The sequence below is a fragment of the Salminus brasiliensis genome, chromosome 7, assembly GCF_030463535.1.
Source record: "Salminus brasiliensis chromosome 7, fSalBra1.hap2, whole genome shotgun sequence".
In the NCBI taxonomy this organism is placed as follows: domain Eukaryota; kingdom Metazoa; phylum Chordata; class Actinopteri; order Characiformes; family Bryconidae; genus Salminus; species Salminus brasiliensis.
The window spans coordinates 7,422,431-7,437,565 of record NC_132884.1 but is presented as its reverse complement, the minus strand read 5'-3'; the positions used below and the strand labels follow the sequence as shown (position 1 = coordinate 7,437,565).

Sequence of the window (15,135 nt, the reverse complement as noted above, 5' to 3'; positions counted from 1 at the left end):
TGTTCGCATTTACATACAAATTAATGACAAAAAAAAAAACGTCCCCATATCAGCACTCCTATTAGAAGATGGATCAATGCGAATGAAGCACAGAGGACGAGTGAAAAACAGAACAGGAGAGGGAGAAAGTAAGGGAGCAGGCCTGCGTCTCAATTCAGGCACTATATTCTTACACTATATGCTGTGTACTAGGGGTGTACGAATCTGGAATTTGATCCAATACAGCGGTGTCTCGATATGCTAGGGGTGGATGATATAGCTAAGACCATTCTCTCGACACTGTTCTCTGAGATATGAGGCTTTATCCTCTAAACGGGTGTGATTTAAGCCGCAGTTAGCTGGACATTCTTGGTACACATTGCTGTCCATGGACCACTGCCTCTTTAGTACTTTAGATAATCGCTTGTTTTATTCCTGGTCTGACCGTGTTCCCTAATAAACGCAGCCATGTTGCAGGTGCGTGACATCAAGCCATGCCCATAAAGTCTAACGTCAGTTCTAGTACAGTACGAACCCCAGCTTTCTCAAGGTACCCTCCCACCTTCAAGATACATTATCCAAAGGCTTCCCTAGTCTTGCCAGAGTGTCCCTTTAACAATGTAACACGCTCCACAGCCTGCACAACGCATTGTTGGTTAATCCCTGTAGCAACACTGGCTTTTGCAACACAGATGAGCGTTTCTGTGGGTGTTTAGATGAATCAAGGTATTCATGGAATCCAACAGAAGTCCATTCTTGCCCTCAAATTAATGCAGGCTAATCTTTAAGCACCTCAAATTACTGATTCACCACTGAGGTTTCTGTATCCTTGATCTGAGACAGAGGGGAGGAAAAAGAGAGACAAGCCGAAAGCAGAAAACGAAAGAGAGAAAGCGAGTGTGTGTGTGAGAGAGAGAGAGAGAGAGAGAGAGAGAAAGAGAAAGAAAGAAAGGAGAAAATGACTGTCCTTGTATTTCTGTCACTCTCTGCAACCACCAGGGACCTGAACAATGAAGCGGAGCGGCCGAGCAGATAGTGGCGAGAGGACGGACGCCTCGCTAGGAGAAGCCTGGACTACACCAATTAGCCCGCCGCAGCATGCGGCACAAAGCTGATTTGTTTGCTCCAGAGCAACGGCTCGGCCCCTGTAACAGCACCTTCCTCAGCTACGGGCATAATTAATTGCCAAATTAAAGATCCTTATTAAAAAAAAAAAGGCAGAACAGAAGTGCATGTAGGTAATATCACACAAACAACTGCCTTTGGAAAGGTTTGTTTCATCTAATTGGAAAATGGGAGCACATTCCCACACACATTCCCACACACACGCGCAAATCTCTCATCTTAAGGCTGAAATTAAATTAGGTTTTAAAGTCGACAGTGAGTTTCGGTTGCGGCTTCCAATTATCTGAGACAAACGTCGCAGCAGATATCCTTGACAAAAACATTCACAACCGGTCTCGTAATGATGAGAAGGAAAACAGTGAGGGATGAGGAGGAAAAAACATGTAAAAAAAAGCAGTTAGGGTAACTCACTGAGTGGGAGTGTCCTCAACCCTGTGACATCACTGCTCTTCCACCTGAGAGAGAGAGAGAGAGAGAGAGATTATCAGAGAGCGAGAGTGTCTTTTGTGCAACAATAACACTGTCATACACTGCATGAACAAAAGTATTGGAAGAGTATATCCTGCTTTCTACTAGATTTTGGAGCATTGCTGTGAGGATTTTGATTGCATTCAGCAAAAAGAGCATTAGACAAGTCACCACCACACCTCACCTCCAACTCCCTAGCTCGTTATAAAAAGTATTGGATGGTGCACCGACCATCATTCCAGAGAACATAGTTCCACTGCTCTACAGCTCAATGCTGGGGGGCTTTTTACCCCTCTAGCCCACGCCTGGCATTAGGCATGTTGGCAACAGGTTCATGTTTATCTGCTCCAGAGAGTCCAGTCATTTACAGTACTTCTCGACAAGGAACAGATCAGCTGTGTGCATTTGCACATCTGTGTTAGTAATGTGTGCAGCTTACAGTAGCTGAATGCGTTCATTAGAAGGGGTGTCCACGAAGATTTGGACATCTAATGCATATGACCAGAATCGTAGAAACAGAGACAAACAGAGAGAGACAGAGAGACAGAGAGAGAGAGAGAGAGAGAGAGAGCTAAATGCATACATCAAGGTTGCTACACACCAGGCACTTAACATAGTGTCATGTCCAGAGAGCTCGGCTAAGCCACCACACAGAATGTGAGAAACTCACATCAATTACTATATTGTTTATATAGAGATCTATATGCCAGGCCATGGATGGCTGTGGCATCAGCAGGGATGCAGGACCTCCCAATGACAGGGCCAACGTATAGATGGCTGCACCACTCAGGATAAATATGATGAAATATAGAAGGGAGTTGGCTAGTAACACTGGCTAACAGACAGGTAACAGATGACATCTGTCTGCTAATCCTAAAGACTTCTAGGTGTAACAAGTAACCTGGCTGTCTGCACCCTCACTCTGGGTTTAATTAGATGCAGTATGGGCAAAATGCAGAGTGATATATCCAACACTGACATCAACATATTCATGCAGCCATGCCAAAACCTTGTATCTCCAAAGAAGCAACTTTACAGGAGAAGGAAAAAAAAGCTTCTTAACTTTTAAAAAATAAGTCATTTTGGCCATTTCTATTGATCCATTTATCATGCAATGTAAAGATCATCTTCCACATTCACAGTTCATCAAAAAAGCCCAAAATAGCAAAAATAGACATAATTCCTTCAACACACACACTCAACCAGCCACCACCTCTTTTCAAATTGCCGCCGATGCAACACCACTCAATGCTCTGAGGAAAACACTAGCTACCTAGCTCTAATGCATCGGCTAGCAGTTAGCCATGCTGCCCATAATCACACTGAAGTGATGTGGTAAGAGAGAGAGAGAGAGACCCTCAATTCACCCGAAAAGCACAAGGTCAACTGTGCACTCTCAGGCTCCGGCTGCTAATGGCAGGCAGCATCCAAACCAGCAATCCTCGGGATATGGTGGCAGCGCTTACATCCGCTTGACCACTTGGAGGCCCACCCACTTGGAACGCCTTAGCGTTTGGTTACAGCTTCATATGGGACCACTGTGAAGCACAGCTCTTGTTTCGAGTGCATTTTTACAATAATGAATGCTCTACTAACTAACTAACTGACTGAAAATGGAAATATGAACACATTCAATTCTGCCATATTTTCATATTGACTGCATGCAGTTACTTGTGTGTAGTGACTGGTTATTAAACAGATGTATGTCACAGATATACAGATGTACAGTACTGTGCACCTGGGCGCTTTAGACACAAAATTAGAATGATAAAAAGCTCCTTATCTGGACAGTGGGTGTGTATTAGCGCAGTAAAACACTGATTTTAGACTAATTACTAATAACATTCATTCTGAAAGTGTTCATGAAAACATCTGCAAAGCTTTACTCCTGGGAGTCTAGTGTTGTAGTTGATGTTATAGTTATCATCAACACTTGGTTTGGTTAATCAGTGGTTAGGGATGTTAAATCACTCAACTATTTGCTTCAAAATGAGTAATTCTTGCTATCTTTTACTGTGCTTATGTGTGTCTGCGTCTGTTCTAATGGGATCTGGAGTTTCTACTGTGAAAACTCTCTTACTGCTGAGATAAACGGGTTTAAATAATGTGCTTAGGTGCTTAAAGCCTCTGCTCGGTACTGTATACATACGAGGGAGTGAGAAACAGAGAGAAAGTGAGGTTTAATTGTCAGCTATGTTCCATGTTATACCATATGATACCTGAAATCCAGAGAAACTGATTTCAATGAGTAAAGGCCTTTTTAGCCTGGAGGAAGTCAGCCGGCACAAACAAGTTTTAGAACACATTCAGCTTTGTGGTCAAACCGTGAAAGGCAGCATGACGTTTGCAACCAGACCTGTGGCTGGCACCATACACACACACACACATACACACATACAACCACATGCCCACACATGTGGGGGGGGGGGGGGGGGGGGGGGGGGGCACATACACACACACACACACACATACACTCCCAGTTCCTTTTTTTTCTTGTTAAACCTGTTGGAATTACAGTCAGGCTTTAAGACTCTGGGTGTGTGGGATGACTTTTTTTCCCTACTGCACACACTGAGAGAACCAGCCCTCTCCAGTTTTCTCACGGCCTTAGCCCGTGTATGTGTGTGTGTGTGTGTGTGTGTGTCTGTATTTATCAGGGAACACACAGCAAACAGATATATTTACAAACTCCTCCATCAGCACGAACCACAGAAACGCACACGGACACAAACACACACCGGTACACCGCAAGCAGGACGCCACCAAAACAGCAGAACAGCAGAACAGAAGCCCCCCCACCCCCCACCCCACCAACAAACTAAGAGCAGACACACTCCAAGTGGCCGCTGTCAGAACAGTCGGTTCCTCTTTTGCGCCTGTAAAACTTTTCCATGTGGGCAGAGGACGGAGGTTTGTGGAAGGCACAACCAGAGAATTCATTGCAACACCATCCGCCTCCCACTGCAGACGGCCACATGCTGCTCGTTCACACGAATGCATCTGCACCGGGCCTAAGTATGTTTTTTTTTATTGTTTACAAGGAACCTTTAAATTGATTTAAAAACATTAAGAGAATGTTCCTTATCCTTTAAAAGGTTCTTCACACTTACCCATCTCTACTGCAAAAATGATTTTTTATAGAACCAAAAGAGACTTTTAAAGACTTTTATAGAGTGTGAGTGGCTGGTGGCCTAGAGGTAAAAGAGGTGAGTCAGCAATCATAAGGTCATAGGTTCAAGTCCCAGTACTGACTGGGTACTCCTGGTTGTGCACTTGGACAAAGCACTTAACCTCTCGTTGTCCCAGGCGATGCTGCTCTGCTGGTACAGCTACGCTACTCCCGGACTGAGCACAGTTAGGCAGCAAATTACCAATTTTCCATTTAAGTGGATCAATAAATAACAACTTAACTTAACATTAGAAAAACCAAGAGCATTTCCTTAGATTTGCGTGCCTCTCATCACTTAATTTTACCATCACCATATTATCACACACTACACTTTTGGTGGTTTAACTATTCTACATCCTATATTTCTATACTTCAAGCGGATCAAGCATCCTTTTTCTTGGCTTTGAGAATGGCATTACTGCCAAGCATGTAACAGCTGCATATTAAGATCTTACATGCGGCTACAGTAACCAAGTTTTGACGAAGGGAGGACAGCTTTACTAGTTTGTGGATATGTCAAGTGGCTGTTGGGTTGTTTTTTATTATTTTCTTCTTTAAAATGAAATAAAATTCACACTGCAGACCTTTTGACCACTTGGCTGCAAAAAATAAGCTTGGCTGCATTGAGACGTGGATTGTATCTGTATACGTCACCTCTATGACAGTGGCTTAAAAGAGTAAGATGGCTTTAAGACAGATCAGGACGTAGCTTAAGATAGCAGAAAGCATTTGATTAAACTATGCCTTGATTTCCACTTCATTTGAAAGGGCTGTAAGTGATTCATAACACCACACCAACCTGCAAAAAAAAAAATCCACCTGAGCTAAGCTGATGATAAATTTCTCGCCTTAGATTCAAGCTAGTTTTCTGTAAATGTGTAAATCAGATGTGTGGTCAGCAAACACCTACTTTGTTGCGTGAGCAATACATTAAAAATATATTTTTGACAAAATACTATTTTAGAATATATATATATATTTTTATATATTGTCATTTATATTTGTGCAGCACAATACAATTCTTCTTCTGGGGTAAGAGTGCAGGAACAGCCAGGCTACAGCACCCCTGGAACAAAGAAGGGCCTTGCTCAAGGGTCCAACAGCGGCAGTTTAGTGGACCTGACTATCAAACCCACAACCATGTGATAAATAACCCAGCGCCCTAACCACTGAGCCACCACAGCCACCAATGTTCTGTTTGGTTTGAACATCATAGCAAACAAAATGGCACCAGCAGTTGAGAAGAAGCTGAGTGCTTTAATGCAGAATTTAATATGGTTAGCTAAAATGGCTAATATGGAACCTTTACATTACATTACAGCTTCAACATGGCTCAAATAATTTACATACATTCGAATACGCAGCTCTGATTTGTTGAGCTTTGGTCGCCTTTGACGTAGTATGTGCATTCTGGCACCCAAACAGAGTCATTAATATTTATTACCTCATTAACATGTGGATTTTGAGTGGCTTTCATCGAGGACACATGTAAACATACCGCAGTGGTAAGGAGACACCCAGTGCACAGACCACCAACATAGGGACTTTATGAACAAGACTTTATTACCAGCCACACGTTCGGTGCTGAGCACGCTTACAGACTCTGACAGAGTTCTACAGACTGCGTCTGGCCCTGCAGTTTTACTGGTGCAATCGGATTCCTGTTCTGACTATGATACATTGTGAAAATGTACTCAAATACACTAGATGTTCAAATGTTTGTGGACATCTCTTCTAATTAATGCATTCAATTACTTTAAGTTAAAGCTATTGCTGACAGAGCTGTCCAAATGCACACGCACAGCTTGTCTAGTCCCTATAGGGAAGTACTGCCAATTGAATAGGACTCTCTGGAGCAAATAAACATGAACCTATTGGCACCATGCCTAATGCCAGGCATGGGCTAGAGGGACATAAAGCTTCAGTATTGAGCTGTGGAGCAGTTGAACTGTGTTCTCTGCAATGACTGTGAATGATTTTGGGATGTTTTGGGGGTGAGATGTGGTGGTGATCATCCATTTCATTTGTATTTATTCATTTCTTTTGCTCAGCGAAGGGACTGTGCAAGACCATGGGGACCAAGGACACCCTCGGCATTAGGACTGACGTTACAGGGCAGAACTGCAGTGGCGGCGGCCATAATGACACCTCTGATGCAGAGATAATGGAAGAAACGGTGGTGGAGCTGCTCATCCTATACATGCTACACATATATACGCACACATACAACACTGATTACATTCACCCACTCACCGCGTTCTCTCTCTCACACACAAACACATATTCAGGTCTTGCTTACAGCCCGGTCCTTAGTTAGCCTCTCTGCATCTCTCCCCAGCGCATCTCCATCCATCCGGCCGACAGCCTAATCAAAAACGACCTGACAGTACATTTTTTATTTAGTTGCCTGAGGGGAGGAATTTAGATGGAATGATAACGCTCCCCAGTCGGCCAGAGGGCAAATTACGCTCTCTCTCTCTCTTACACACACACACACACATACACCAACAGAACACAGCACACACACAGGAAGGTGTCTGAGGACGGGAGGTATAAGGGGAGGTTCGTTTTCGTTTGGATTCTTCAGGGAGAGAGAGAAAGACAGAAAGAGAGAGAGAAAGAGACGAAGCCTTCTGAGAAAAAAAAAAAAAAGAGAAAGAAAATCAGGCAAGTCCTGACAATTCATCTCCAGCAGCCGTCCCGGTGCAGGAAACCGAAGCCCAAACAGCAGTGATTCATCTTTTCATCAAACAATTTCAGCGCGTACAGCACAAAGGCTCCCAGCTCGCCCTCTTCCGCCCTCTCCCCGTTCCTCTCTCTTGTGAGTTAGTGTGGCTGGAGGCCTGCAGGGCTGTCTCCTGTAGTGTCGCATTAGACAGAATGAAATCTGCGCAGGAGTTTGGTGAAAAAACTGAAAAGGGGGGAGGAGGAAAAAGCGCATTAGAAAAGACTCCTCTTTTGCTTCCTGTTGATCCCTAGACCTGTAATCTTATACTTTCATCATTAAGCCATTAGGACTCCCTTCCAGTGTGGCCAGAGGAGGCCCAACATGTGCAGCCCGCGAGGAGAACGAGGAGGGAGCGTGTGACTTAACTGAAGATTCAGCCATTTCTCATCCCTGTAAACACTTCCTCTAAAATGGCCACCAGACAATTAGCCCCATCTGAGAGCAGCTCGGGCCTCAGCCGCCTGCTCTGCGGCTCATCACTCACATGCTAACCGGAGAGCAGCCAGTGACACATGCACACACACGCACACACACACACACACACACTTACTTAAAAACAGTCTCTCTTTCTCCTCTTGTTCACTCAAACACCCCCCCCCCCCCCACCCATAAGCGAGCACACGCACTCTGCTCCCCGAATGAGTGATGAACGCAGTGCCGTGGCGCTGATTTCTCGGCACCACACACATGGTGGGATGGGGAGGGGGGACTGGGGAGGGGGAAAGGCAGCTCTACAGCACCACGTCCGGCTGGGACAATACGGCTAAATTAATATTCCACACATTTCCGTGTCTTCACTTTCCCTTCACCTTTGAAGTCCCATAAAAATGAAGACCAGATGGAAGCGGAGGGGTAAAAGAGAAAGAGCGCGAGAGTGAGAGAGAGAAAGAGAGGGAGGATCAACAAAAGAGGCTCTTTTTTAAACAAAAAGTACAATCACCGACACCACCACAGCCTGCACAGACATATGGAACATGTTTCACATGAGCTGAAAGTGAACAAAATCACAGCAAACAAATAAACCAAACAATGAAGGCCTCACTTTGGGTTTAAATCTGAGGAAATCTGGAACACCAGGCCGCGCAAACAGCTGTGAGGAAAAGTTGCCAGGCCTTTGGCATCGCCTGAACATCTAACAGGCTTACTTCACAAACAACATACATCAGGACTTCACAATTTATCTTTCCTTAATCGTTGCTGGCACACTGCTCTTCGTGATACTGATCACGCATATAGCTGCACAGAGCTGCACACATCACAAATTCATTCGGTGAGCTTCCTGACCAATCACAGTCGAGTGTTCTGAGAAATCAAGGCATCCGTGCGATCCCGCAAATACAAATACTACAAATAGTTTGGTCAAAATAATACAAGCCAGACACATTTAACAGGGTATCATGGAAAGTTTCACCTGTGTGTTTTAAGGCCTATTACAGTATGCAGTATGTAGCATTTCAGTCTAATATAGTAGTAATCAGCTCAGTTGCATGAACAACAAGTTCTGTGAACGATGCTATAGAAGAACTGTATTGGTAGGGATGTGCCAATCATGTTATTTTGCCCCCCGACCAAGTCCCGTAAATCAGAGTTAGCCAATATTGACCCAATCCGATCTATGTGTTTGTATAAATAATACAGCCACAGTTTAAATTAGATGAGCTGCTGATTATTTTGTTCAGTAAAATCCATTTATTTTTGTTGTAGCAGTTTGATTTAGTTCAAGAAAAGCCACCATAAGGCGCTCTGAACGCCATGGTCAAAACATAAAATCAGAACTGGATGAGAATCAAAACAGCCAATACTTATAATATTAAAATATGCCCGGATCGACCCTGATCTCAATCCAGAGAATGGGATATCCCTAGTCTTTTTGAATGTAAAGAACCTTTAAATTGGTAAAGTACCTGTCCGTCCACTTCTTCACACCTTTAAAAGGTTCTTCACACGAGCATCTATTTTATCTAGTTCTTTATGAAACCAGAAGTTGTTCTTCTATGGCATCACTCAAAGAACCCTTTGTAGCACCTTTATTTCTTTCTTTTTTTTAAGAGTGTGTTTAAGCTGCGTCTGCCACAGAATTCTGTTCAAGTACAATTTGGCCTGATCAAACGAGATTTCAGACTGCTGCTGCTGTTGTTGAAGCTCATGCGACTAGAAAGGGTTACGAAAGGATTTCTACAAAAACCAGGGCTTCCATCAGTTCACAGTGAGGCACAAAGTCTACAAATGGAAGAAGTTGCCGCTCTCTTGCCGCTCTTCCTAGGAACTGACGTCCTACAAAGATCAGTGCAAGGGCATAGCGTAGAATCCTCAAACAAGTGATATAAAGAACCCTAGGGTGACAGATAAAGATCTGTAGGCATCTCCTGTACTTCATGATGATGACTGTGTTCATGTGTCTACCATAAGAAAAAAGACTAAACAAGAGTGCTGTCTGCAGGGTTACCAGGGTAGAACCTACAGAATAAATACATAAGCTTACAGTTTACAAAAGAACACCGTAAAGGCCGCTCTGAAAAACATATACAGTGACACATTTGGACAACATATAACAGTATGCACATCCAAACCTCACCCCAGCTACAATGCATGGTGAAGGGAATGAAATGATTTAGGACCGCTTTGCTGCCTTAGGGATCCATCTGTGATCCTGAACTCAAGAAGATGGCTCATACAACACAGTAATGATGCAAAACACAAAAGTAGGATTTACAAAAAATAAACAAATGTATGAGCAAATGTACCCAACAGCCTAGCCAAAGGTCTTCTAAACACTGCCCTAAAAAGAGGTTTATAAATGCTATTAGTAGACTTCATATTAAACAAGTGAGTATGCCTTTAGTTCACTTATTAAGTACTTATCAAGAGATAAGGTGATATATTTGGCTTAAATTCACAACTATACACAAAAAACTATGTATATCTGGAATACTTGTACTAGATATACTTTAAAACATATCTCTAAGTACTTTTGACATGCTTTGTGCTTTGTGTGTGGTTTGGGGTGAAATAACATCAAGAAAATAGTACATGAGTGAATCTGAACTTTATACACAGTGTTATTAAACCACATAACAGATCTGGCTGATTTTATCAACACTTCTTCCAACAAGTCTTTTTAAATAATACACCTGGCTGCAACACTAGACTCATGACATTCCTCTTTGAATTCCATTCATATTAATTTGACAATAGTGTAATGTACACTTTGTCAACTGTTTCAACAGCAACACATTTCACTGGCCACATATCTGGTCAGATAGCGCTGACATTTCCACTCTTAACAACTAAGAAGTAACCTTTACACTTGAGGTATAAACACTATTAAACTAGTAGTTAACTAATAGTTAATCTCTTCCTTACTTAGTGCAGTATTTTAATTCAAAATGTGCTGCACTTCATCCAATTAATCCAGAGTAATTACACCTTTCATAATATGTGCAATTGTTCAGTGTTGTTTAAACTCTAACAACATCCTCCATTTATGCTTTAGAAAAGCTTATTGTGCATCACGCTATCAGAATTTATCACAATATGATACACTAGTGTCTGGTTGCCCAGCCCTAATTAGCCCTAAATATATTTTTATGAAGTAAAAAAGTGGGCTAGAAAAATAAAACTGGTACCTAAGTTCACTAATAGTGTAGTTGCAGCACTAATACACTGAATACACTGAAATTAGGGATGTCCTAGGGAAATAAATATTTTTGTAGGGGGTGCACAGCTGCAGGAAGCTTGGTTAAAGTATCTAGGGGCTTTCACCAGTTACTCCACACAATGTTTCATACACTTTTTTATATCAATGAATTTAACAGTTGTAATCCAGATGTGTCAAATAAGACTTTCTTTATTTATTGTTTTATCATTTACATGATGACAAGACCACCATTCAAACATTCATGGCCTAGTCTCGAACTACATGCATTCTTAATAGAGATTCTTAGATGGCGATTCTCTATTAAAAAAAGCGAAACACAGCTTAGTCCAGAACGGGTTCGGGAAACAGGCTCTTAAAAGGTTTAACTTTAAGACAGGTTTGTGTCAGTCCATCATTGCAGAAAGCTTGTTAGCGAAAATTCCACGATTCCACTCCCCTTACACTCAAAATGTGCAGCTGTGCCAACCTGCTCCAAACCGGCATGGGACCATTACGGAATGAAATTCCTTAGTGGTGTTTTCCAAGTGTTTCGCCTAGCCTAAATGCCCTTCCAACTCCTTCTATTAAGCCTAGTATTTCCTAGCTCTCTTATTATAACGAGTGCTCACATATTCTTCTTCATAGAGGTGGTTTCATACTTCAGATGTCCTCTATCAACTCTATCAAGATTTGAAGCATTACTGACAGGACACGTCAGTCAAGAGCAGTCGCTCACAGAGCGGCACAAGTCTGAGTTAGGAGCTCTGTGTAATCAAACAGGCCTTGAGATTTCACTGCGTGAAGGTCAACCCTGCTGCCTACGCAGCTGTCGTGCCTCACATACACACACACATACACACACACACAAATGGGGGCGACTGAGTCGGTCATCCGTCATTGAGGCGCTCCACGCCCCTACGCAACAGCTCACACTATCACCCTGCCATCCATCCAGCCGTCCAGCGAGCCAGTTACCATGGCGAAAAATCCCCCCTTCTTTTTAAAAACGCGTACAGCCTGCGTCTCCAACAAACACTGAACATTAGAGCTACTCTGCTCCTCAGGGGGGCCAACATGGAGGCCTAAGCAGCTGTGATAGATAAGTGTTAGTTTTGCAGGCTCGCAGCAGTGTGTGGATTGCGTTAAGGCATTGAAGTGGTATTTTTGAAGAGGAACAGAGTGTCATAGTATTGATGTGCAGTACAGACACGGTACCATGGTAGGAGTTGGTTGCCGATGCACTGTGTGGACTCTGTGATGGACTGGTGCCCTGTGCAGGGGTATTCCTGCCTTGCGCCCAATGATTCTGGGTGGGCTCCAGACCCATCAACATCCTGACCGGGAAGAAGCTGATAAGGAGATGGATGGATGTACAATCTATTCAGATGACCTGTTTTTGTATTTAGTGATCCAGTTAAACATCGTAAATGTTTAATTAAATGTGATATTGAACCATATCGCACATATATACACAACATTACACTGGTAATGACTTTTATACCGGTATGCTTCCCACCCCTAGTGCTGAGGTGTTGGTATTTTTAAGGGCAGTACAGAAAAGCAGTGAGCTGGAATGTGGTATTGAGCTACAGGGGTGTTAAGGAAGGTGTTAGCATGCTGAAGGGCAGTTTGGAAAAAGGGCGCCTTGTTGCTCCTCGGTCATGCACTGCTGAGTCAAAATGGTGCTGAAGAGAGAAGTGAGGTTTTAGCATGTTACAAGGCTGTGTGGGGACTTTTCCATGCCGTACAAGCACTTGTCTTGAACTTTACTGAGGTCAAACATGCTGATGCTGAAAGTTTCCCTATTACACTCTGCTGTATTACACTATATTGTGATTGTAATACACTTCTTATACAATAATGTGACTCTATTAAAGACTGGCCTTTAAGCAAAATAACAATACACCGTTGTCAGACTGCATGAATACCTTGATACACAGTAACACAGTGACTGGTTAGAGGGCCCATTTACATATTTCAGCCTTCTGTGATATCGCCATTACAAAAACCAATATCATGATGACTGTAAAAACAAATTATCTCCTGTGCAGCCCTGGTTTAGAGGCAGGAAGCTGAGGTGTTAGCATGGCTTCTTGTAGTACAAACACTGTGTTGTGTTGCTGTAAGGCAGTATTGAACTGGCGGAGGGGTGTCGGGATGTGACGCGTGTGTTGAGAGTGAGTGATGGATGGATGCTCTCCTCCCCTGGGCCAGAAGAGATGAGCTCCCCACAGAAAGTGTTGTTTCCTGAAAGATGCTGTTGCTCCTGCTGCACGCTCAAATTAGCTGGCAGTGTTTGGATTACACCAGGGAGCTTGCACGCAGGATTTACGCTAGCCCGCAGGAACATGGGATATTTCCATCCTCACACACACACACACACAAATAGTGACAAACACACACAAGAGCTACAAACCTGAGAGTATTTGGGGGGTTACAATCATTTGAACTCACTTGCTCTAACATTCGTGTCTCAGTGGTGGGCAAACATTGATCAAATTCAGTATAACCAGAGATCATTATGGACGGGGGCTCAGACCCATCCATAATCAACAGATCATGTAACTAATCCAGTCCGAAATAGCTCACACTCACACTGTGTGATGTCATGTTGTGAGCTGTGTGTTTCTTCCTGTAGGGTAGTGGAGGGTTTAGACGCTTTTAGACGCTCATCTTAAGGAAAGAGATTTAATTAAAAATAGCTCATTTTTAAGCTTGGTAGATGTCAAAGAAGAAACACTGGATCCGTATCGGCCAATAATCAAGATTGCAATATCCAGAAAACATCTTCACTGACACGCATCATCATAGACATATTTTAAAGCATCAAAGATTCCATTAATGAAGTTAATTAATGAACCCTTACTGTAACTGTATTATCAGCAGATCATTGATTTGATCAAAATTTCAGACCAGTATCTGTTGATGTATTTATTAAACTGCAGAAAAACAGAACCTTTAGGTTGGAGGTGGACTGATCAGTGTTTTTTGGGCCGCTATCGATCGCCTTTCAACGTGAGCGCTTGATCGCCGATGCTGATCGAGGGCTGAGCTGGATGCCACATTAACTTTTCCAGCAAATTTGGTAATGCCTCATCGTGCAGGGCTTCTGTAATGTTCTGCCCAGTCTCTCAAGATGAAGTGCACTTTATTTTTTGTAATCAACCACTTTTAAAACGTTGTGGAACGCAACAAGGCACAAGCTGCAAGAGTGTGAATTCTCGTACAGATCTACACTGTGGAGCTCAGAGTGTTTGCTAGCTCTGCTGATACGCATTGTATTAACTGGATGGAGTGATGTACTTTTGAGAGCGGTATCCGGTTAGTGGTGTTAAAAGTCTTTAAACTGCTTCCCCCACAAGGCAGTTATCTTCAACTAATTTGTGAGCTTGAATCAGAAATGGTAAAACCACCAGACTGGCTATGTACAGAGTGCAGATTTCAACACAGACTTTAATGGGCTTCTGAAGCTGCGCTCGAGGTTGAATGAGGAACTGAAGGGTCATGTGAGGGGCCTCGCACAACGCAGCATCACATATGAATCATGTACAATCTCACCAACGTAACACTCAACATGGCACCTTTCAATAAAAAGAGCCAAGTACCGCAGTAGCTAAAACAAGCCAGGAAATCGTTTTTTGTACATTATTGAGCCAAACGCTAAAAACTGTTCATGAGGTTTTTGTCAGATTTTATCAGCCATTTTTAAAAATAGTAATCTGACCATTAGTGTCCAGTATTTTGGTCTCTCCCCATTTAAAGAGAGAGAAGCCTTTTATGACTGGAAGTAACTGTCTGAGTGTTGCAAACATGGCCGAACAGACTTGCCTATAAGGTAAGGTAAGCTCTCAGGATCGTCTAGAAACATCATCCAATTGCATATTTGGGAAGAAAATCGGCCAATACTGATACATAGCTGATCAATCCTACCATCTCTAGTTTAGGTGTCACTGGGTTAAACGCAAAAATGGCAACTTTCCTGAGAAACCTAATGGAAGATTTTATTCCAGGTAATCATTACAATCATTT

General features: G+C 42.9%; 1 protein-coding gene across 19 annotated transcripts in view; it reads right to left on the bottom strand.

Moving 5' to 3' along the window:
* baz2ba (bromodomain adjacent to zinc finger domain, 2Ba) overlaps positions 1 to 15,135 on the bottom strand; it is a 125,251-nt gene that overhangs the window by 97,949 nt on the left and 12,167 nt on the right. For all 19 annotated transcript variants that reach the window (XM_072683644.1, XM_072683643.1, XM_072683636.1 and 16 more), the window contains exon 2: positions 1,516 to 1,559. Coding sequence is in view for 16 of the 19 variants with exons in the window: in XM_072683636.1 (XP_072539737.1) it covers positions 1,516 to 1,559 (44 nt within the window). In the remaining 3 variants the exon portion in view is untranslated. The remainder of the gene's footprint in view (positions 1 to 1,515; positions 1,560 to 15,135) is intronic.